This window comes from Sorex araneus, chromosome 8, assembly GCF_027595985.1.
Source record: "Sorex araneus isolate mSorAra2 chromosome 8, mSorAra2.pri, whole genome shotgun sequence".
In the NCBI taxonomy this organism is placed as follows: Eukaryota; Metazoa; Chordata; class Mammalia; order Eulipotyphla; family Soricidae; genus Sorex; species Sorex araneus.
In genome coordinates, this window is record NC_073309.1 from 53,490,424 (window position 1) to 53,514,757 (window position 24,334).

Here is a 24,334-nt window from a genome sequence, read left to right on the forward strand (position 1 = left end):
GTCCCCAGCCCACAGACCCCCATACCTGGATATATTTTTGGGAGTGGGGAAGCGTACATCTCAGGTGCTCAGGGTTTCTGGCTTTGCGCTCAGGGCTCACTCCTCACAGGATGATGGAGACTCAGCTGAGTGCAAGGCAAGTGCCTTCCCACTGGGCTTTCTCTCTGGCCCTCGTATGTGGATTTTGTTGCAAATGAGACGGCCCGAAACTTGACACAGACTTGATGAGAATTTGATTTTACTGGGGGTAAGGAACTGGGTGGGGGGGCATTTAGCTGTAGGTCGCAATGGTCTCCCAGATCCAGTCCATGTATGACAATATTTTGACATAGAGGGCAGGTCTTTGGCGTGCTGCACATGGGGATTGGCCCCAGGATGTTATTCCTTGAAGCACCCGTCAAAGGTGAGTGGGCCCCCCGAGTCGCCCTACAGCACAGAGGGAAGTGGGAGAGAGAGAGGTCAGAGGCCACTGCCAGCAATGGGGACATCATTGTCTGGGTATGAAATTCCAGGACCCAGGCTGGGGCAAATGCTGGATAAGGTGGGGAGTACTTTGGGATGGGGGGACAGACATGTCATCAGAAAGAGGAGTGGCAGCCTTGTTGGGGGACCCCAAGCTACCCACTCCCAAGCCCTACTGGGGTATCTCCCTCCTGCTTGCAGCTTTCTCAGACTGGTGACAATAGATGTTAGAAGAAGAAGGGGGGCAGGGGAGCGGGTGGGACTTCAATCCGGACTGGGATTCCCTAGCGGTGTGTGTGGGGGTTCAGGCTCACCACACAGGTCTCTTTGCCACCCTCCATGACTCCATGACTCCAGTCCAGCACAAAGCATGGACTCAGTCACCCTGGCAATTTGGGCCTTGGCACACTTGTCGTTGGGCAGGAGATCAAGATCCACACACAGAAGCTTCCTTGATAATTTAACTGTGGGCCCAGAGAGACTCCGGCTGCTTCTGCTTCCGGGGTCTGCACCCCTCACTCTACCTGCCCAGCCAGACCACCCTCTGGAGCACCGCCACCCTGGCAGATATACCAGCAGATATACCTCTCCTCTCCCACTGGTAGACACCTTCTCTTCCACTCCCCCCACCCTTAGACCCTGTCAGCCTCTGTCAGTGCCCCCTCCACCCCCCCCCCCAGATCTTTGCCTTGCCCTGCTTAGTCAGGCACCGGCAAGGGGCCCTGGCATATGCTTTTTGGTTGTTATTTTTTGTTTGGGGGAAGCACTCAGCTGTGTCGGGGCTTACTCCTGACTCTGCTCAGGGGTCACTCCTGGCAGGCTTGGGGGATCATATAGAATACCAGGGACTGGGGCTGGAGCAATAGCACAGCGGGTAGGGCGTTTGCCTTGCATGTGGCCGACCCGGATTTGATTCCCAGAATCCCAGATAGTCCCCTGAACACCGCCAGGAGTAATTCCTGAGTGCAGAGCCAGGAGTAACCCCTGTGCATTGCTGGTGTGACCCCCCACCAAAAATAAAACAGGGATCAAAAAAGGTAAGGCCAGCCCTACACCCCCTGTGCTCTCTCTCCCCTGGTGTCCCACCCTCATTAGGTTCAATGTTGCCCCAGCCAGAGGCATGGCACATGCTCCCCACTGGAGGCTCCTGGGTGGGCAGGTCCAGGACCTGCACTGCGTGTGTTATCTCCACAGGCCTGTCTAGGCGCAGCAGCAGGAGGTCGTGGCTGAAACCCACTCCCTGGAATGTCTCAACGAACTCCTTCCAGGTCATTTTGTCCTTTCCCAGGGCGGCTAGGAGACTCTGATTGTAGAGAGGATGCATGATGCTTTCAGTAACCCGGAAGAACTGGACTGTGCTTTCAGGAGCAATATGGTCCTGGTGTCCCAGCCAGACCTGATAATGCCTGTGAAGAGAGAAGAAAGGGGGGGCGGTGAGGGGAGAGGAGATGTGAGGATGAGAGGCGAAGGAAAGAAAATGAGGGGGGGAGAGATAGATGAAGAGAGAGAGGAGAGATGCTGAGTTGTGAGGAAGAGAGTACGCAGAGAAAGATGTGAGAGAAAGTGAAGGAAAGCGACAGAGACACCGAGAACACGGGGGAAGTGGGACAGCCGGGAAGACAGGGCAGGGGAACGCTGTTAGCTGGAGGGGTGAGGAGGAGAAAGCCACAGGAGGAGCAGGATGAAAGACCAAGCAGCTGAGGAGGACAGAGCCAAGAGAGAGCAGGGGAAACTGAGTCAGAGGGGAGTGGGGCAGGATGGGAATCTGGGGGTGGTTGCTGAGTGCATCTGCAGTTGCGACAAATGGAGGTCCTCATCAGGCAGGTGGCTTGGCCCTCATCCCCCCTTCCCACACGTTGGGGAGATTCTGGGTCCCCCTTCAGTTCATAGCAGAGGTGGTTACTTGGTAGGGCTGGGGCAGAGGGGGCAGGGCAGAGACCCGGGGAGATGGAGCAGGAGAAGGAAGGAGAATCAGACAGAGAGAAAGGGAGAGAAAGGAGAGAGGGAGAGGGAAAGAGCCAAGAGAGGGGGAGAGGGAGAGAATGAGAAGAGAGGGAGGCAGAGGGAGGGGGAGAGGAAGAGCAAGAGAGAGAGAGAGAGAGTGAGCAAGACAGAGAGAGACAGAGGAAGAGGAACCCTAGTCACAAAGAGGGACTCACTAGTTACCTAAATGAGATGAAGCCCTAGTCAGCACGTTGTCCCCTCTCCCCACAGGTCCCCTGACCCCACATACCCAGCATAGCAGTGGGCTACTGTGAGCACCCACGGGGGGTGCACAAGAACACCCCTGCGTATAAAGCCGTGGAAGTAGTACACAGACGCCATCCAGGGCTGGGAATGTCTCTCACACTCGCAACTCCAATGATCCGAGGCATCTGGACACCAGGTGGATAAGGGAGTACATCACCTGTTGGGGGGGGGGTGCGTTCCGAGTCAGAGGTGCAGGGCCAGGGTTGGGGTCCTGCAGATGGACGGGGCAGTTGGAACTGTGGGTGGGTGGAGAGACAGTGCTGTGAGCACAGACCCCCCCCCCCGCCCCAGGATTAGGGAGAGAGGAGGCTGGGTCTTGGGGTTGAGTGTTTGGGGCTGGTCTGGGGTACAGGGGATCCCCAGTGCTAAGAGGGGAGATTCAAGAGAGCAGGTGGAAGCTGTTGGAAATTAAGGGGAGCATTTGAAGGCATGATGGGGATAAGGTTTGGCAAACGATCAGGCCTAACCTTTTCAGGCTTCTGAAAAGGACGCAGTTTGGGGAAGTCTCCAGGGCCTAAAGGTGTCATCGGGATCAGAGGGTAGGGGAACTTAGGGTTCTGAGCCAATGTGTAAAGAGAAAGGGGTAGCCTAGGAGGGGGCTGGGGTTCTAGCTGGGGGCCCTGGGCCAGGGCCGGGATGGAGATGCATGGAGTGAGGGATGTGGCGGTGAGTTGTTCTGGGACCCCAGAGTCTGGGGAAACTCACAGGGGACACATTTCTTGGTCTGGGCCTCTGGCCTCCCCTCTGGAGGAGAGGGGCAGGAAACCAGGAAGGGAAGGAGTTTGGGGTCCCGGGGGTTTCTGAAGAGCAAGGGTGTTGGTGAGGGATCCACTGGAGGGGGAATATGTGGCTTGGGGTTCTAGTGGTTTTACTGGGCAAGAAGGTGCTTGCCTTCCTGGATGTGGGTCCGAGGACAAAATTTCCGGAGAAGGAAAGTTTTCCAGCACCCCAACCCAGAATTGGGGGCCCAGATGGTGTCATTAACCAGACATACATTTGGGAGGACTTGTGTGGACCAGCTGTTGGGAATAGAGAGTGTGGCTGAGCGCTGGCAGGGGGAGGGGAGGAGTCCCTGGGTGGAGGAGGATTTGGGATCCAGAGAACACAGGACAAGGAAGGGAGATAGAATCCCCAGTGTCCAGTGCCATTGTGGTGGGGGGCGCTTTTGGGAAGAATCAAGATTCCCCTGAGGTCCACCCCTTGCGGGTGTGGGTGAGTGGGGCAGAGAACACTCTGGCCATTCCAGGAAAGGGGCAAGGGCTGAGGCTGAGAATCAGGGTCCCCTCCACCCGACCCCTCATGCTCACCCATCCCTGTCAGGGTCAGAGCCAGGCACAGGAGCAGGACACACATGGCGGCAGAGACGTCCATCAGGTGCAAGCTTGGAGCTGGGCAGAGAGTCTTCTTCGAGTCTTTAAGAACTCCCACCCCACTACAGGACCTGCCCTGATCTTGCTGCCACCCAGAGGTGGCCTGGCCCCAGTACTGGATAGGCACCCCTCCCCACCACGCCATTGTACCCTGGGAGGAAGGAGAGCCTGTCTGTGACTTGGCTGGTCCAGAAAGGCAGCCCTTGACCGCTGGCTGTTTTCCTGAGGCCACGGGCCAAGTGGACAGGTTTGGAACTCCTGGCACCCTACTCGGGGACAGAGCTGGCCAAGGAAGGTGGTGGGGGTGGCAGTGAGTGGAGTAGCAAGAGGAGGACAGAAGAAACCAGGACTCACAACACAGATGCCCCTGTGCCTGAACCCCAAGAACTCGTGTAGCTTTATTTTTTTAATTTATTTTTCTTTCTTTCTTTCTTTTTTTTTTTTTTTGCTTTTTGGGTCACACCTGGCAATGCACAGGGGTTAACCCTGGCTTTGCGCTCAGGAATTGCTCCTGGCAGTGCTCAGGGGACCATATGGGATGCTGGGAATCAAACTCGGGTCGGCTGTATGCAAGGCAAACACCCTACCTGCTATGCTATTGCTCCAGCTCCTTTAATTTATTTCTTTTGGCTTGGGGTCACACCCAGTGGTGCCCAAGGATTACTCCTGGTTCTGCGCTCAGAGATCATTCCTGGTGGGCTTCGGGCATTGCATGCAAGGCAAGCACCCTACCTGCTGTACCCAGCCCAGATATGAGTATTTATTTATTTTAATTTTTTTTGCTTTTTGGGTCACCCCTGGCGATGCACAGGGGTTACTACTGGCTCTGCACTCAGGAATTACTCCTGCGGTGCTCAGAGGACCATATGGGATGCTAGGAATCGAAACCGGGTCAGCCGCATACAAGGCAAACACCCTACCCGCTGTGCTATCACTCCAGCCCTGAGTATTTAAATACCAGTTGTGAGTATCCAATATCTTTAAATACTCTTCCTCCCTTCCCCTAGTATTCCTGGGAACCTGCCCTGGGTTTCCAAATCCCTATTCAAATAGAAGCCCTGAGCTTTCAGAATATCCCAATTCTTGTGACCCACTCCCTACACCCAGGATCTAGAGCTACACATTGAGATCTCCTCTCACAATACACCCCGGTCTAGACTGTAAAGTTCAGGATATCCCGAGTCAGTTCCCTAAAAATTCAATCCAGTGTGATTCCCCACATCTCACCAAATGTCAGGATTGCAATGAGCCCTCTGCTATCCCCAATACCTAAGTATTTCCAATTTCTGGAAATCCCCAGACCAGCTTCTCTTGAAGGCTAAGACCACCGTCTCCACAAATTCCAAGCCCTTCCGCCCGCTAAGGGAAGGTGCGGGTCTCAGGAGCCGGTTACTGCACATCAGCATGTGTAACCTTGGAAACCACAGCTGGGGTGCCTGGAAGCTCCACAGACTAGATTCTGGCAACACCCATGGTAGAGTCGGAGGAATTCACCTGGTCTTTCAGCTCTTTCATCCAATAAGGCAGGTCCCGGGGTTTCTGCCTCTGTGGTATGTCAGGAACCTATGACATCCAACCCATGTTGTATACCTAAGAACTACAGAATCTTAAACCATTTTTTCACATTGTTTTTCTTTTTGACTATATCCACCAGGAACCTAAGAGTGAATCTTGGAGAAAACGTAGCTTCTGTTCTTACACAATTTTTTCTTTTGGGTCACACCTGGTGATGCACAGGGGTTACTCCTGGCTCATGCACTCAGGGATTACTCCTGGCGGTGCTTGGGGTACCATATGGGATGCTGGGAATCAAACCCGGGTCGGCCGCACGCAAGGGCAAATGCCCTACCTGCCATGCTATCACTCCAGCTCCTCTTAACACATTTTATGTGTCCTGGATCTCCACTCTGGGGTCTGGAGATACTGAGCCAGACCTCACTGCTATTCTCATCACTCATTCTCTCCACCCAACAACCCAATGATGAGGTTAACAACTGAGGAACTCTTCTATCTGAGATGGGATACTGAGGCTGAGAGCAGTTGGGTCTGAGGCTCAAGTTTAGACACAACCCGCTGGCCCCTGCTTCAAGCCTTTCCTTGAGGGGACAGGAAGGAGCTGTAAAGGAACCATGCCGCGGTTTGACCAGCCCCCATCTCTGACTCCCATTAACCCTCACCCACCCCTAGAAGAAACACACAAACTCCTACAGACAAGTATGTACCAGCGTTTTGTTATCTTGGGGTTCAGAGGTGATTCTGAGCCCCAGAGGTGGCCTTGGAGGGATCAAGTCCTTAGAGAATATCTGGTCCTAGAACAGTCCTGGAGGAGGCCCATTCTTGCCTGGTCAGAACTGGGTGTGCTGGCCAGACATAGGGAGTAGCCACAACACTCAGTTCCTCTTCATGGTGTCCCTGATCCACTCCAGGTAGTCGCAGACTTTGGTATACACTCCTGGCTTGGTGGTTGTGTTACAGGGAACGTCACCCCAAGACACAATACCCTGCATGACACCCCCGCAGACTAGAGGGCCCCCAGAATCACCCTGTAGGAGAAAGAGAACCATGAGAGAAAAACTTCCCCACACAGTGCTCCCCAAACCCATCTTCATCACATCAGAGCACAATTTACCCTAGTTCTACACCCCCACCAGTGGCCCCCAAACCAAGATGCCCTAACTCAACCCAACTCAGTCAACTGAAGCCTCTCCTCAGACCCTCAACCAGTCCCCACTCAATACCAAACTAAGCACAAACCATCCTCACCGCTAACACCACAACCAGTGCCCAATGTCTTCTGCATCTCAAACAAAACCTACCTTCCCATGTACCCCCTGCCCTACTTCCGATCTACAGCCCTGTTCACTCTAAGTTCCAACCCCAGCACACAAGCACTTCCTGCCAGATCTGCCAAAACCAATATGACACCACCCAACTGAACCCAACTAAATTCAACCCAACTCAGCCTAACCCAGACCAACCCAACTCAACCCAACCCACTTAACCTAACCCAACTCAACCCATCCAAGTCAACCCAACCCACATCAACCCAACCCAACTCAACCCAACCCAACTTAACCTAACCCAACTCAACCCAACCCACATCAACCCAACCCAACTCAACCCAACCCAACTTAACCTAACCCAACTCAACCCATCCAAGTCAACCCAACCCACATCAACCTAACCCAACCCAACTCAACCCAACCCAACTTAACCTAACCCAACTCAGCCCATCCAAGTCAACCCAACCCACATCAACCCAACCCAACTCAACCCAACCCAACTTAACCTAACCCAACTCAACCCATCCAAGTCAACCCAACCCACATCAACCTAACCCAACCCAACTTAGCCTAACCCAACTCAGCCCATCCAAGTCAACCCAACCCACATCAACCCAACCCAACTCAACCTAATCCATCTGTTGGCCTCAGACCAAAGACTAAAGACCCTCACTCTCACTGTTCTTCATTTTTAAGCCCCCAAACCTATCCTTGGCACTGTTGCTGGGCCTAAGCAAGAACCCCACTTCCCCTCCCCCCACCCACTGGCGAATTTTGTTTCCTGTCAGGAAACAAATTTTGTTTCCTGTCCTCCATCTTCCCCCACTGGTGCGTGCTCTGACCTCACAGGAGTCTGTGCCTCCACCCTCCACGCCTGCGCACACCATGGAGTTCCAGACACGCCCTGGGTAATCCTTGCTGCAGGTGGCATCCGAGATGATGCTGATGTTGGCACAGTGCAGCGTGTCGGGGAGGCTTACTGGAGGGAAAAAGTGGACATGGGGTGAACCCTGGCATTTCTGGGCCCCTCTCACCCTCCTCACAGGACTCTGTAGCCTGGGTTCCCGGAGGTGTGGGGTCCAGCTCCGTCGTTCCACACACCTTTAGACTTGGAGCTTCCCGTGATCCCCGGCCTGTTGCTGGACACCAGGCCCCAGCCCGACACCACGCACGCCTCTCCGGGTCGTGGGCAGTGCGAGGGCAGCGTTACCGGGCGCACTTGTCTGGAGAGGCGTGCGGGCTGGGCGAGCCGCAGCAGCATGAGGTCGTGGCGGTGGCTGAGAGGTTCGTAGCCCGGATGCGGGATGACCTGCACCACTGTTCGCAGTTGCTCAGAGACTTCGCGCTTGCGCAGATTGTGCTTGCCCAGGCGTACTCGCATGAAGCTGAGCAGGTGGGCGCAGGGGGAAACAACGCAAAGAGCGAGCTCAGGGTATCCGGGTATCCACCCCTGCCCCCGCGGCCCAGGAGAAAGTGATTTCAGCCTCCTGCCCTTAGAAACCAGGGAGTGCAAAGTTGTGCTGCAGGCGTGGAGAGCTCCCCGACGTGTTTGGTGACCGCCCTCAAGCCGAAACGCGGCCTTTGCCTGCAGCTCTTTCTTCCTCAGCCCCGGGGCTCCCGAACCCCTTCCCTGCCACCCGCCACCAGGCCTCGGTCCCTATGCCCAGTCCTACCGGGTCTGGCAGTGCGCGGCCGACAGCACCCAGCTGGGGGCGATCAGAGAAGCTCCACAGTTGAAGCGGCCCCGCTCGAAGAGTGCCACCTGCCAGGGCTGGGAGTGCGGCTCGCACTCGGCCCCGCGCATCACCTTGTCGCCATCTCCCTGGGCCGCTGTGACAGGGGTGAGAGGGGAGCTGCCGGGTCACTGCCCTCCTCCCTCCAATGCCCTCCGCCACACCCTGGCTTCCCTGGCTCAGATTCGGTTTGGTTTGGGGGATTGGGACCACATCGGGGGACCCGGGGTGCTCGGGAGTAAGGAGGGGATGCAACTGCCGAGTTGCGAGTTGTGTTGCTCCCGGTTCGTTGCGAATCAGCAGTCTCCAGTGCAAAATGTGAGCTGGGCCTCTTGAGCTATCTCCCCAAACTTCCTTTTCCTTTTATTTTTTATTTATTTATTTATTTAATTTTTGCTTTTTGGGTCACACCTGGCGATGCACAGGGGTTACTCCTGGCTTTGCACTCAGGAATTACCCCTGGCCGTGCTCAGGGGACCATATGGGACGCTGGGATTTGAACCTGGGTCGGCCACGTGCAAGGCAAATGCCCTACCCGCTGTGCTATCTCTCCAGCCCCTCCTTTTCCTTTTATTAAATTTTTTGGGGGGTGGTGCTTGGGGCTTGCTCCTGGTTCTGTGCTCAGGAGTACTTCTTGGTGGTGCTCAGGGCTTAATGTGGTGCCAGGGATTGAACCCAGGTCAGCTACCTGCAGCCGACCTGCCCCCCTCTCTCTCTGGTCTCATAGTACCTCCGGTTCATTTTCGTCATATGGGGCTGGGGAGCGGATCCTGAGGAGCATGGGGACTTGTGGCTTGGGAGTCATTCCTGGAGGTGCTCAGGGGAACTTGCAGTGCCAAGAATCGAGCCAAGGGCATCTGGATTTCTTTCAGCTCTGACTCATTTTCTTTGTCCTTTTGCTTTCTACTTTTCAATCATTTTTATTGGTGTCTCATTATTCCACTGCAAATATTTGTATATGTCTCTCGCATTAAACCTGATTGGGTGCTTTGTTTTGGTTTGGGTTTTGGTTTCTGGGCTACACTCAGTGGTACTCAGGGCTTACTCCTGGCTCTGTGCTCAGAGATCACTCCTGGCAGGGCTCAGGGGACCAACTGGCTGCATGCAAAGCAAGTGTCCTAAGTGCTGTGTCCGACCCTGAGCCTAATTGCTTTACTTTCAGTTCTTTAAAACCCTGCCCTTGGGTTTTATTTCCCACCCTCTCTCTAGCTGCCACAAGTGCTTTTCCCCCAGAACTGTCGCCCAGCCCTGAACCCTATCTTTACTCCTGGGGCTCTGGGGGAGGGGAGGAAGCACCAGAGAACAAAGTGTCCTCGGTGGCCCAGAGTGGAGACAGGCAGAGGATGGAATTCCACACTGATGACCCCCCAAGGTCATCAGCGTGTCACCCACTTCCTGGAAAGTGTCCCCTCAGACTGTCACCCACAGCCTTGGCTCCCATTGGGACTTTGCCACCAAGTGCAGGGGGAGACAGGGTCAGGGTGTGGCCACTTGCAGTCTCAGACAAGCAGGCGAGCGAGCCTGACCCTGGCAGAGGGAAGGGCCAGAGCCAGCGGCTGAAGTCCACTTGCCGACATCACCATCATCCCTCAAGGGCACAGTTGATCTCATGGACAGCACTTAGGGGACAAGAACTGCACAGCCAGACCTGGTGCCGTGCTCAGGCCCAGCAAAAGCTCGGCGATGTGGGGGGAGATATGTGGATATGGTGCACGAGGAGTTTCACACGGAGGGGCTTAGCCCAGGGGGAGGGCAGAGGACACAGACGGGGCTGCGGGCACCTGGGATGCATCTGGCCAGTCTGAGCCGGACGAGGGTAGAGGATGGAAGCTCCATCTGGGTGCAGTGGGCACAGAGAGGGCCTAAGGGGAGGCTAGCAGAGGGTGACGGAGCCACAGGGTCAGGGGGACATGGCTCAGGAAAGTTCACTCAGTAATCTGGACTCCAGAGAGCAGGTCAGAAGGAGTTTCTGCCCTGATGCACCTCTCCTGTCTCCTCGGATGCTCTTGACCCGGCACCTCCACTCCTGGGCACCCCCGAATCCCATTTAGAAGAGGTTCCCCCGACCCCCCACCGCCTGATCTGGTTTCAGCCACAGACCTGGACACTATTGTCCGAGATAGGTGCTGGCTTAAAGGGAAGACAGAGGAAGGCCCAGAGAGGTGAATCCGTTCTCTCAGAGCCACACAGCAAGGAAAGGGCAGCCCAGAACTTCAATCCAGGGCTGAGAGAAACCTCAGGGGACACGGGGCTTCCCCTGCTAACCAGACATTTAGTGGTGCTATAGGACAGCAGAAGTTTGGGGGTGGGAAGGGGGTCATGCTGGGATGGAGGGCACCCAGTCCCGCTGACCACTCCCCCCGTCACCTGCGGACGCCAGCAGGAGGGAGGCGGCGAGGAGAAGCCACATTGCGGAGGGGCCAGCAGGGCTCGGCTGACTTCTGGAGAGAGAGTAGGACAGAATGAATCAGGGACCCACGAGGTCCGCCTTCCGCCCCTGGTGGACCCCTCCCGCCTCACTCCCCAGCCCCCAGCCCGACCCCTGGGTGGCCACAGACCCCCACACCCAGGATCACTCAGTCCTGGAACACCCCTTCATCCCCAGAACCCTGCCTGGGGGCTTGTGTGTCCCCTGGCCAAACCCCAGCTCTCCCTGGCCTTTGGGGCTCAGCCATGGACACACTGTCCCTCCCAGGCCCCGACTCTGCCTCTTCCTGTTGTCCCCAGAGACTCTTTGTCTCACTCCATCTGTTTGTCCATCTGTCTCTCTCCGCTTTCCTGGCAGTGCTGGGGTCTCACCCTGGGCCTCAGACCCAACATGCCCACAACTGGGTCGGCTCTTAGGGTCTTTTACACCCAGAGTGACCTTGTCCCCTCCTGGCTCGCTGGCACCCCCAGAATCAAGTATTGGTCTCTCAGCTTCATTCTTTTCATGGAGGCGGAGGGGGGCGGGGGGGGCACCCTCAGCTGTGCTCAGGGGTCATGCCTCATGCTCTTCTCCAGAGCTCCCCCTAGCGGTGCTTGGGGACTGTCCACTTTAGCACTGTCCTGTCATTGTTCATCGATGTGCTCCAGCGGGCACCGGTAACGTCTCCATTGTGAGGCTTGTTGTTACTGTTTTGGGCATATCAAATACGCCACGGGGAGCTTGCCAGGCTCTGCTGTGTGGGCGGGATAGCTGCTGGGCTATCCGAGACAGATGGAGGAATCGAACCTGGGTCGGCCGCGTGCAAGGCAAATGCCCTACCCGCTGTGCTATAAATGCCCGTCCACTGTCCATGGTAGAGGCAGAAACTGCTGGAAAGGCAAGTCAAGTTTCCCGTGCAGTCTTGGCCCTGGCATCAGCACTGCTGCCTTGCTCCCTCCAGGTCAGCACTTCCCTTCAAGCACACACCTTCCTTGAGGTCCTGCACCCCCCCTGCTCCCCCCATGGGACGGGGGACTCCCTGAGGGTCCTCCACTCCCCTCTCTGGGTCCCCTGTCCAGCTCTGGGGGACCCTGGAGAGCATGAGGGTAAACTGAACCCCATGCACCCTCCAAGGCCTGGCCCCCACCTCTCCTGGAGGGGGACCCTTGTGTCTGCCCCATCTTCATCAAAGTCCAGAGTCCCAGGAATGCTCAGCTGGGTGCTTGCTGCATGCCTGGCACTGCCTCAGCCCCTGGGAGCAGCTGGTCTGATTCCTGGCTCTGGGACAAACCTCTGCTGAGTCACTCCGCCGCCTCCCCCTCCCAGGTCATGCAAATTCCTTTTCCATCCCTGGGACATCTTCTTGGAGCGGGCTCCAATTCGGGCCTCAGTGGAGGACACAGGGGCCCATCCAGACACCCAGGTGCCCTTGACACTCACCACCGCTGCCCCTGGCTCAAAGGTCTCGCCACTTCAGATCCCCCAGCGGCATCGGAGACGCTGTGAATGGCAGAGAAGGGAGCAAGCACGCAGATACCTTCATTTATAAGCTCCCAGCCCCACCCGGTGTAGGGGGGGTGGTAAGGGCAGGTAGGGAGTTGGGTTTTACAGGCTGGACGCTGAGGTGGCTGGTGGGGCGGGGGACAGTGGATAATGAGCATCTCCGCATTTAGGGTGAAGCTTTTGGGGGGACCACACCTTGTAGTGCTCCGAATTCTCCTCCCGCTCAGTGCTTGGGGTCAGTCCTGACGGTGTTTGGGGAACCAAGTGATGCGAGGATTGAACTGGGGTTGGCCACAGGCAAGGCAAGCTCTTCATCCCTCTCCCACCTGTCAGCCCCCACCTGAAGACTTTGTCTCTGAGGATTCACTTCCCGTCATCCCGAGGGAATAAGAAGGGCAAAAGCAAATATCGGAGGAGATGAAAATGCAGAATCTGGGGTCTAGATTCTGCATTTAACAGAATACATACATAGAAATACATACATAGAAATACAAATTCTAATACATAGAAACTGGGCTCAAGTGACATGTTTGAGGAGTGGCTTGAAGAGGGTTCTGGATCTCAGGTCCTGATTCTGTGTTCTGGAGAATGGATTCTGATCGGATCAAGGTTCTGAGTGCCAGGTGGCAATCAATTGCTAGCTCTGGATTTTGGATCTGGAACTCTGGTTAAGAGCCTTGGGTTCCACATCTCCAGTTCTGAGAGTGAGAATCGGGCATGCGTGGCCTGAAATCCATCGAGTGTTTTGGAGTTTGAATTTGTGTTTGGACTTGGGAGTCTGATCTTGGAGCAACAGGTCTCACACTTGGAGTACAAGTGGTCTCTTTGAATTTTGAAGCTTGAAAGTTTTGGAGCCTGGATTCTAGATTCTTGTTTTTTTTTTTTGGGGGGGGGGTGGTTACACACGGCAGTGCTCAGGAGTTACTCCTGGCTCTGCACATAGGAATCACTCCTGGAGGTGCTCAGGGAATCATAAGGGGCGCAGGGAATTGAATCCAGTTTGGACACATGCACAGCAAGCTGTACTATTACTCTGGCCCCTGGATTCTAGATTCTGAGGCCTTTTAGGTTGTTTCAGAGTGAGAAGTCTGGGTTTTCCAAATTTGCTTTGTGTTCTTATGTTATAGTCCAAAGCTATATATATATATATATATATATATATATATATACACACATATATATGTATATATATATTTACTTATATGGGCTGGAGCAATAGCACAGTGGGTAAGGCATTTGCCTTGCATGCAGCCAACCCAGGTTCGATTCCTCTGCCCCTCTTGGAGAGCCTGGCAAGCTACCGAGAGTATCTCGCTCCCACAGTAGAGCCTGGCAAGCTACCTGTGGCATATTCGATATGCCAAAAACAGTAACAACAAGTCTTACATGGAGATGTTACTGGTGCCCGCTCAAGCAATTCGATGAGCAATGGGATGAGAGTGATACAATGACAGTGATATACATATATATGTATATATACATATATATACACATATATATTTCAATATGATAAGATAGCCTGGGATGCATTCTGGACATCTTGAATACTCTAGAAACCACGTGTTGAAGAGCAAGTGGAACCACGAATGTCCAGATAATCCAGAACCCCAGATCTTCTGATGTTTTAGAGTCCCCAGACGTTCCGAGATTCTGGACTCCAGGCTGGAAGTGATTCTAGAATGCCTTCGTCCCATTACCTGGACAAAGATGAGTGCTCCCTGGCCCTGGGGCTCACAGTGAGCCAGTTTCAGACCAGCAGCGTCTGATGGGCGTTGGCCTCAGGCCACCCTCCATGCTGAGAGCGCTCATCGGTCTGTCACAGGTCACACCTCCCTTAATGATGGGGCACTTTCTGAGAAATATGTTGTGGAGTGATTCATTGTCCCAAAGTCAGGGTAGAAGGACAGAACCTTGACACTGGAGCCTGCTACCACTTAGGCTAGGAGTTGGGACCAACTGGGACCCCCGTTGGGCGTTTTGGGAGTCCTCAAGGCCCAGGTGAAAAGATCAGGTGTTCCCCCCACACCAACCCCCCTGGGCCCTGCGAAGGGCTAAGGAAAGGCCATGCAGCCTTCTGGAATCAGGGGAACCACTGGCCTTCAGGCCCCAACTCTGGGGCACTGGGCAGTGTAGAGCAGAACTTGTTCCCATTGGCCTGTGCTCCTGCTGGCCCCCTCTTCTCCCCCCCGACCCCAGCAGTGCTGCCAGAGCCCTCGAGGCACAGATGGGCATATGGAGGAAGTTTCCAGCAGCACATGGAGGAAGTTCCAGGTAGGTTCCAACCGGGAGATAAAGCCCCGCCCCTCGGTGACGTCACGGCCTCCCCCCCCAAGCCCAGGGCCAGTTCTTTTTTTTTTTTTACTTTTTAAAGAATTTATTTTAAAAATAGAAATGACAAGACAGTTTCTCATTTAAATTATATTATGCTTTTTGTAGTAGGAGAACAATATGCTTGCTACAAACTCATTTTCCCATGGAGACAAAGCACAGTTAAATGGGCAGATGTTCTAAGAGTTATTTTAATAGAATCTGCTTTGGGGTCAAGTGTCTCATCTTAGTGTGGCTCAGTATATAGTCAGAGCTGAAGCTTCAGTCTGTCTAATCACCTTACACATTGGCAGGCCAAACCTTGCCTTAGCTGTGAGTTAGTTCCTGAGCCAATCTCTAGCCCAAAGGATTTAAAACTTTTTGCTACTGTGGTGGCTTTTATTATACATTTCTATTTCCTGAAAAAATATTTATTGTTATCTTTCATTTAAAGAACTCTACACTGTAGATAAGGTACCTACCTATACAGAACCTCATACAACATATTCTGCAAGATATGAAGGTGATTCTTTCTCTGGAAAATAGAAATATTTTATTTATTTATTTATTTTTTATTAGTGAATCACTGTGAGGGTACAGTTACAGATTTATACATTTTTGTGCTCATGTTTCCCCCATACAAAGTTCGAGAACCCATCCGTTCACCAGTGCCCATTCTCCACCACCAGTAAACCCAGCATCCCTCCCACCCTCCCCAAGTCCCGTCTCCCCCCACCCCACACTGCCACTATGGCAGGGTATTCCCTTTTGTTCTCTCTCTCTGATTAGGTGTTGTGGTTTGCAATAAAGGTGTTGAGTGGCCATTGTGTTCAGTCTCTAGTCTACATTCGCCAGGGCCAGTTCTTACCAGATGCTTCAGGGTAACTCTGAACTCGGCCCCCAACGCCCAATAAAAGGCTCTTGGGGTCCTGATTCACAGCCCCCAGCTCTGTCACACTGTCCTAAAAGTATTCCTCTCTCCCCGAAGCCCCAAGTCTTCCACTCTGTGTGTGTGTGTGTGTGTGTGTGTGTGTGTGTGTGTGTGTGTGTGTGTAATACACCGCGATGCTCTCTGGTTACTCCTGACTTTGCACTCAGGAATTACTCCTGGCAGTGTTTCAGGGTTGGGATGCCCGGGATTGAACCTAGATTCAATCAGGCAAATACCACCCCTCACCCCTCACCCCACTAGTCCATCCTTTGCCTTCTCTGGCCGTCAGGGTCTGATTAGTTCCCAGCCACCTGCCTTTCCTGCTCCCCCAAACGGTTCCCCAGGGGCCTTTGCCCCTGCTTCTGTTGGCTTAGTGCCCATCTCCAGCCTGGACCCTCGCCCCAGCTTCCTCCCTGCCCCCCACCGGCAGTCTGTCCCTCCACGCCCCATCCATCAGCAGATGCCTGCAGGGATCCCCTCTGCTTTGGGTCGCCCCGGGCTCCATCGACCCCCGGACACGGGGGAGGTCAGGATTTCTGAGGGCATTGGATAAGGGGCTATCTGCAAGGAGCGGCGCCCCAGCCAGCGCGGAGGGCAGGAGGCTGGTCCCCGGGGGCGCCGTGGGGCTGCCCGGGGAGTGCGGAGCGTCAGAGGCAGGCGAGGACGGCGAGGCGCGGGAGGAGCTGCGGCTTGCAAGACCGGTTCACGCAAGGGGGAGGGGTGGGCCCCGGGCCGCGGCGCCGGCGGGTGGAATCCTGCGGAATTCCCACGCGCAGGAGCTTCGCGTCTTGGAGCCTCAGTTACCGGATCGGTAAAATGGGAGTAACATCGGCTCCGCCTCCCCCGCCCCCGCTCTCGTCACACCCAGGGTGCCCAGGGCTTACTCCGGGCTCTGCTCTCGGGTCACTCCTGGCGGGGCTCGGGGGCTAATGCGGGTCGAACCCGGACCAACCGCTTCGGCCCTTCTCTGACGCCCCTTCATTAAGACCACACCCACACCTCCGTTTTGCCAGCGGGGAAACTGAGGCCAGGGAGAGGAAACGGTTGCGACCAGGACATCAGAAGCTGCTTCTCCGGGAGCCCCCGGAGGGGTACTGAGTTCACTCGATGCCCGAGTCCTTTCTCGGCTCTTCTTGTTGTCCTAGGAGGACTCGGCCACCAGGTGGCACCAGCGTGCTACTGTCTAAGAGGTTTAGGGTCTGGGGTGGGGGCACACACCTAGGGGTGCTCAGGGCTTACTCTGCACCCAGGGGTCGCTCCTGGCAGGCCTTGGGGGGGACCCTGTGCAGTGCAAGGGATTGAATCAGTATCAGCTGCTTGCGAGGTCTCGCAGCCCTGTTTTATGTTTTCCCTTTCCTCTGTTGCCATGCTGGGGTGTCGGGTGCTCCCTGGGGACATACTCAGGAATGTGGGCAGTGTCCAGCTCTCCTCCTGAGCCACATCACTGCCGCCGCCTGCTGTCTAGAGCTGCTGCGGGGGCTGGGCCGGCTGCCTTTCTGGATGACCCCAGGCTGGGCCTGTCTGGTTTACTGTGGTGCTGGCCTCTGCCCCCTCAAGCCCAGTGTGGGGCTCTCTGGAGCGGCTCAGGCTGTGGGATGGTCCCAGCATGTGAAGAAAACAAGATACTTCACTGCTTCAGAACCTCTCAAGGAGGGAAGGGAGGCCAGAGTGACAGCACCGTGAGGAGGGGAGCTGGCTGGGTTCCATCCCCGACACCCCAGCTGGTCCTCCACGCACCACCAGGAGTAGCTCGTGAGCACCGCTGAGTTCTCCCAAGCCGCAAGCCCCTCCCTGAGAAACCGAACTCCTCTCAGGAGCAGCAGGCAAATGTTGGGGTTCTGTCTGGACAAGTAACCCTCTGACCAGGCCTTCTGTGGAAACTGGGGGGGTGCTCCGTGGGTGCTGCTTGGCAGCAGGGGTCCCTTGGGTAGGCCTGGCCCTTCTCCATGATGGAGAAGTTTGGGGGTTCAGAGTGGGGGGCCCAGGGCCAGGGTAATCCCAGTGCAGGGGGTTTCCTAAGCACCATCATGGGCACCCAGGGCTGAGAAGCTGACCCCATCAAGAGAACATCCATGCACTTCTGTCTCTGCAGCTGGGCCTGGCTAAGGGGCTTCCTCAGGCCTCTCCGCTGATCTTCCAGAGCCCCTGCCCCTCCCTGCTTCTCCCCTGCCCTCGCCCCTGCTCCCCAGTCGTGGACGGAGACTAAGATGCCACCTCAGGTGCCTGAGCTGGTGTGCTCTGCTGACAGCCATGTGACTCTGGGGTCCCCAGGGCTCCCAACTCCCACCAAACTGGGTGCTGCTGGCTCCACTCTCCCTGGCTCTTTGGGGGTGCTCGGTACTGCTGGTGGGTTCTGTGGGAACACTCATTCTTGCTGGCACCAGCAGCCACACCATGGCCCGAAGACAGTCTTCCCTTGACCTCAGTTAGGACCATGCCTGCCAGTTCTCTGGGGGCCATGTGGTGTTGGGGGCAGACCCCAGGTGCCTGCGTGCCTGACCCTGGCCTGCGAGATTCTCTTTGTTCCCTTGGCTCTCACTCAAATGAACCTGCCACACTGGAACATATTTTATTTCCTTTCCTGTTTAAGGGAGACAGTAACTTTTTCATTTAGGGTTAAAGAGATTATCTTGCAAGCCTTCTAGATATGCAAATATCCTGGAAAAGATGGGTCCAGAGGGAGGAGAGAACATTTTTGAGGGGCATACTTGCTCAGGGATCACTCCTGGCAGTGCTCAGAGAAACTTTTGTTGTGCCAGGCACCCGCTGATCCAAATGCCCTCCCTGTGGTCCTATCTCTTCAGTTGGGAATGCCTTTATGATTGGAGAAGAAACATTGAATCCGGTTTAGAAACTGATATGGATGGGTTATCACTGTCATCCCGTTGATCATTGATTTGCTCGAGTGGGCACCAGTAACGTCTCCATTCGTCCTAGCCCTGAGATTTTAGCATCCTCTCTTTACTCATTTTTCCCAGTGGTGCCATATTGGAGGCTCACTGAGGGTAAGGGGAATGAGACCCTTTGTTGTCACTGTATTTGGCATATGAATATGCCACAGAGAGCTTGCCAGGAACTGTCGTGCGGGCAGGATGCTCTCAGTACCTTGCCAGGTTCTCTGAGAGGGAGAACTAGGCTATAAGAGGTCATGTGGCTGCAAATGCGGCCTCATGCTTCCAGGAACTCGGATCTTGGCCATTGATGGGGTTACACGAGAGTGGGGAGGGGTGGCAGTTTGTAGGTGTGGCTGCTGCCAAGCTACTGGAAAATGGGGGGTCTGGGTGGAGGAGGTGACAGAGCTGCAATTATATATGCCATTGTAGCTTCAGAATCAGTTCACTGTGCGCACATAGCACACTGTTTTAACGTCCATACATCTGCACAGTACCTTCATCAACAAACAACAGCAACAACAGCAACCACATCAATCTCTGGTGAAGTGAGGGGCCGAGAGATGGCTCAGCAGACTGGAGTGCCTACTTTGCATGCAGGATCCCCTGGGCTCTGATCCCCAGCACCACAGGGTGTTTAGGGACCTTGATATGGGAGTGATCTCAAAGCTGGGAACAATCAGTAGCCCTAGGGCACTACCAGGTGTAGGCCTAAGGCTTTAAAACACAAAAAGGCATCCTTGCTTAAAATAGCGGGGGGGGGGGGGGGGGCAGGAGGGAGTGATGTACAGCAGGGAGGGCACTTGCTTTGCATGCAGTTGATCAGAGTTTGATTGCCGGGATCCCATAGGGTCCCTCGAGCCCATCAGGAATCATTGCTGAGCGCAGAGCCAGGAGTAACCCCTGAATGCCACTGAGTGTCGCCCCCAAACAAACAAGTGTTCTCAGGCTCCAGAAAGGGCCAGAGATAGTACAGTGGTAAGGCCCTTGCATACATACGCCTGACCCAGATTGGATCTCCAGCACCAAATAGGGCCCCCTGAGCCCCACCAGGAGTGACCCCGAGCTGCAAAGTCAAGAGTAAGTCCTGAGGCTGGAACGATAGTACAATGGGCAGGGCATTTGCCTTGTACGGCAGCCCACCGGGGTTGAATCCCAGGCATCACATTTGGTCATCTGAACACTGCCAGGAGTGATTCCTGAGTGCAGAGCCAGGAGTAACCCCTAAGCATTGCCGGGTGTGACCCCCTCAAAAACAAAACAAAACAAAAACAGAATAAGTCCTGAGCACCACTGGGTGTGGCCTTCAAACAAAACAAAACAACAATCCCCCCCCCAAAAAAAAAATTAAAAACAACATTCTTTTGGCATTTGTGGACTTGACTTTTCATAAATTGACCAAACAAACCACCACCAAATCAGTTCATCCTCACCTCCCAGATATGAGCAGGGCCTGACAGGGAGACTGAGGCCTCGGAAAGAGAAGCTCTTTCTTTGCTAGGAACCCAGAAGTGGGAAAGGAATAAAGGACGGCAGGATACAGCCCGCGCTCTTTCAGGCTTTATTGTTCGGCTTGGCGAAGGGGAGCCAACTTTCTGACCAAGTCTCTCTACCTCCAGTAAAGCGGGTCAACACCTCGCCACTAGGTGGCGCTGTGTGTGGGCATAGGACAGCGCAGTGAGGGCGCAGAGTCCTGCATAGAGGGGTCACACACTTGGCCCAGACTCCTAAATGGCTTTGGCAGCATAGCTGGGGGAGGGGGGGACGCTCTGTTTCCTGCACCAGCCCAGCGGCTAGCTGGACTGGATGGTTCTCTGTATCCAGTCGGTGAACTTGCAGAGGTTGGTGTAGACGCCCGGCATGTACGGAAGGCCACACTGGGCTTGTCCAAAGGACACGAGGCCCTGCAGGGACCCTCTGCAGACGAGGGGTCCCCCAGAGTCACCCTGTTGTAAAAAGAGAGGCACACGGTGAGAGCATGAGGACCTTAAGGGGTAGATGTGGGCTGAGAAAGGAACCCAGAGATGAAGACAAGTTGTGTCTGTGTGTGTCCGTGTGTCTATGTCTGTGTGTGCACATGTGTGTGTTTGTATGTCTGTGTGCACACATGTGTATCTGTGTGTATATGTGTGTCTCTGTGTACGTGTTTCTTTCTTTGTGTCTGTGTGTTCGTGCATGTCTTGCTGTGTCTATGTGTGTGTGTCTGTGTGCATGTCTATGTGAACATGTGTGTACCTGTATGTATGTGTCTGTGTGTGCACACGGGTATCTTTGTGTGTCGGTATGTGTGCACGTGTGTGTGTCTGCTGTGTTGGGGGGCACTGCTCCTGAGGGGCCCTCCCTTCTCTTTCCCCTGTCCCAGCACAGCCGGTTCTCTAGGCCTGTCTGCCATGTCTCTCTGCCCATTTCTCTGTCTCTGTCTCTGCCTCTCAGTCCTTTCCTGTGTTCGCTTCTCTCCCATTTCCCTGACCTGTTTTTCAGTTTCCTTTTTGGGGGCCACACACCTGGTGGTGCTCAGGGCTTACTTCTGACTCTGTACTCAGGGTTCACCTGAGCAGGACTCAGAGGACAGAGCCCAGGTCAGCTGCATGCAAGGCCAGTGCGCTACCCACTGATCTATCTTTCTGGCCTTCTACTTCTTTTTTTTGTTTTTTTGCTTTTTGGGTCACACCTGGCGATGCACAGGGGTTACTCCTGGCTCTGCACTCAGGAATTACTCCTGACGGTGCTCAGGGGACCATATGGGATGCTGGGAATCGAACCCGGGTTGGCTGCAAGCAAGGCAAACGCCCTACCTGCTGTGCTATCTCTCCAGCCCCCTGGCCTTCTACTTCTGTGCCAACTCTCTTTCTCTCAGTTTCTCAGCCATTGTCCTATCTCCCCACATCTGTTTCTCAAATGTCCCCAACCTATGATTCCCTCCTCCCCTGACCTCTCCCCTGCACCCCCACCTGTCCCTCCCATCTCTCACATTGCAGGAGTCCTTTGGGGGCTTCCCTCCGCCAGCACAGACCATGCTAGGGTGGTAAACCCAGGAGTAGAGCGTGCTGCATCCGTCCTCCGACATCACTGAGATGTTCGCACATTGGAGCTCGTGGGGCTGCCTGCCTGCACCAGAGAGCCGGGGTCAGACGCTCTGGTGGGTGGAGACCAAGGCCTCCCCACACTCCTGTGAGCTCACCATTGGACAGACGGCCCCAGCCGGAGACCAGGCAAGAGTCCCCAGCCGAGGGGCACCTCGAGGCCAGGCTGATGACCTGGATGGTGTCCGACGGGGCCACAGGCTCTTGCAACTGGATGAGCATGAGGTCGTTGGCGAGGAACGGTTTGTTAAACTTCGGGTGCCGGATGGAGAGTTTGGACTTGAGCATCCTGCTGCCCGGCTCCTGGCTGGCTTTCAGACTGTGCAGGCCCAACCCGATGGTGTAGGAACTGATGGGTACGGGTGACAGGTTAGCAGCGCTGGGCTCATGGTGGCCCTCCTGCACGTGTGGCCCTGAGTCCGTTCATTTCTAGTGGCACCTGTAAATCTGCAATCTACATCCTCGGAGGACTCAAACATGGCCATGTTCAGCAGGGAGACCCTTGCCCAGCACCTCAACCCCGCTCCCAGAGACAGCACAGGGACCTTTGCCTTGCACCAGGTCAACCAGATTTCAATCCAATCCCCTGGCACCTCATTTGGTCTCTGGACCATCGTCAGGAGTGATCAGGAACCAGGAGTGAGTACCAACCATCCCCAAACAGAAACAAATAGGGCAGGAATAAAATGCAGTGGGTAGGGCATTTGCCTTGGACAAATCCCATATGGTGCCCTGAGTACCACCAAGAATAATTCCTGAGCACAGAGTCAGGAGTAACCCCAGAGCACTGCTAGGAGTGGTTCCAACACAATAATAACAATAATAATAATAATAATAAAAACAAATAAAAAAGCAACCCTGCTCCCTTCCCTTACCAACTCCTGACTAGGAGTTGCGCTCCGACGGCCCACACCCCACCCCGCCCAACCCCTTGACTCTCAGGCTCATCCAGGCACTACAGCCCCCGCTGCGCTGGCCAAGGCTTGCAAGCAGGGGTTTTCGTTTGCACCAAGGCCGGCGTGCCCCCACCACCCCTCCCGGACCCACCACCTCGCCCCCCTGCCCCTCACTCACTTCTGGAAACAGTGTGCCGCCGACAGCACCCACTGAGGATGTACCAGGGCGCCCCCGCAGAGAAACTCGTCTTCCAGGAATAAGGCCGCCTGCCAGGGCTGCGAGTGGGGACCGCAGACCTCGCCGTTGATGATGTAGCCGGCCCCAGAGCCACCGCATCCTAGAGGGAGTCAGGGCGGGGACCCGCTATGGGTGGGGAGGGGGCGGGCCTAGGTAGGCCGCAGGGGCGTGGCCAAACGGAGCGCAGGCTTGGGAAGTGGAGGTAGAGCCTGGGGGCGTGACCAAATTTGGGCGTGGCTTCAGAGGCGGGGCTAGCTCTTTGGGCGTGGGTTAGGAGGCGGAGTTAGAGCTCTCAGGGCGTGGTTACAATCTGGGCGTGGCTTTCTGGTCCAATCAGGGTGGAGTCAAGAATTTCGTCTGAGGCGTGGTCTGGGCGTGAATTCAGGACATAATCAAGGTGGAGTCTGGGCTTTAGGGGACCTCAGTGTGGCGTCCAGTTGGGGGCAGGGTCAGGAAGCTGAACAAGGGGTTCAGGGCTATGGAGCAGCATTAAAGAACTTGCCTTGCATGGATGAGGTTCGGGTTCTTCAAAAATAACAAAAGTCGAACAAAAAAGTAAAGCTGGACAAGTGCTCCAGGATGAGGCCATGGAGGAGGGGCACGGACAGGTCTTGAGGGTGTGGTCAGCAATGAGGACCGAGCCAAGAAGCGGGTCCAGCTCCCTAGACTTGGCATGCGACTGGGATTGGAAGGGCCAGGTTCCCTATGGAATTGGGGTTCTGCACCCGCACCCTTGGACCCCAGCGCTAGCGCAGGGCGGACACAGCAGGTTGCCCCAGCAGCCCTCCCAGGCAGGCTCAGCCTCCGCCACTGTCGCCCAGGGCAAGGAGCCCCTTGATACCAGAAACAGATCGCAGAGAACAATTCCCCCTTCTTAGGTTCCCCGGGCTCCCACATTCCTCAGAGCACCGCCCCCCGAGGCCCACTTTTTGTCCCGTTATGCCCAGGAAGCCGGGTCAGATCTAAGGACTCCAGCGCACGCACGTATCCACACACACACCTACAGGTTCATGCACACTTTCAGGTACCTGTGACTCCCAGGAGGAGGGCCCCCAGGAGCCAGCCCCAGAGGGATCCTGCTGCAATCATTCTCTCGGCGCCTGGGGGAGAGGGTCGGGGCCTGTCGCAGCCAGAACCTTCCTCCCACCCTTCCTCGCCCCCCCCTCAGATTGTTCCCGTGACAAACACCCAGGACCCCCGCCCCCAACACACATACAGAAGCACACACGCTGTTGAACCTGAGATCCCGATTGGAGACCAGCAGCCAGAGAGATTTAGAGCCTGAGAGAGAGCGAGAGAGCAGAGGAGAGAGAGTGGAGAGGAAGGGGTGCAGGGGCATCCTTCCTGGCCTTTGGGTGATGGAAGGATTTGGGTGATCGAGTCAGAGGGATCCAGAGCAGCAGAGAGAGGGGAGACACCCAGAGGGGCTCTTGAAGGAGGCCCGAGAGGTTAGACAGAAGTGGGGGAGCAGCCGCAGGGC

The 24,334-nt window shown here is 55.3% G+C and overlaps 2 protein-coding genes and 1 pseudogene across 2 annotated transcripts; all 3 read right to left on the reverse strand.

The window, feature by feature from the left end:
* Nucleotides 1–271: 271 nt before the first annotated feature.
* Nucleotides 272–4,065, reverse strand: LOC101548436 (kallikrein-1-like; annotated as a pseudogene).
* A 2,407-nt stretch (nt 4,066–6,472) lies between these two features.
* Nucleotides 6,473–11,027, reverse strand: KLK15 (kallikrein related peptidase 15). The gene is made up of 5 exons (XM_004619873.2): nt 10,966–11,027; nt 8,539–8,695; nt 7,967–8,250; nt 7,708–7,844; nt 6,473–6,625 (listed from the first exon to the last, which is right to left on the reverse strand). The coding sequence occupies exons 1-5, from the start codon at nt 11,006–11,008 to the stop codon at nt 6,473–6,475; spliced, it is 774 nt and encodes a 257-aa protein (XP_004619930.1). The 5' UTR covers nt 11,009–11,027.
* Nucleotides 11,028–20,430: 9,403 nt separating this feature from the next.
* On the reverse strand, nt 20,431–23,943 carry KLK4 (kallikrein related peptidase 4). The gene is made up of 5 exons (XM_004619874.2): nt 23,883–23,943; nt 22,795–22,954; nt 21,819–22,069; nt 21,609–21,745; nt 20,431–20,583 (listed from the first exon to the last, which is right to left on the reverse strand). The coding sequence occupies exons 1-5, from the start codon at nt 23,941–23,943 to the stop codon at nt 20,431–20,433; spliced, it is 762 nt and encodes a 253-aa protein (XP_004619931.1).
* Nucleotides 23,944–24,334: the final 391 nt, after the last annotated feature.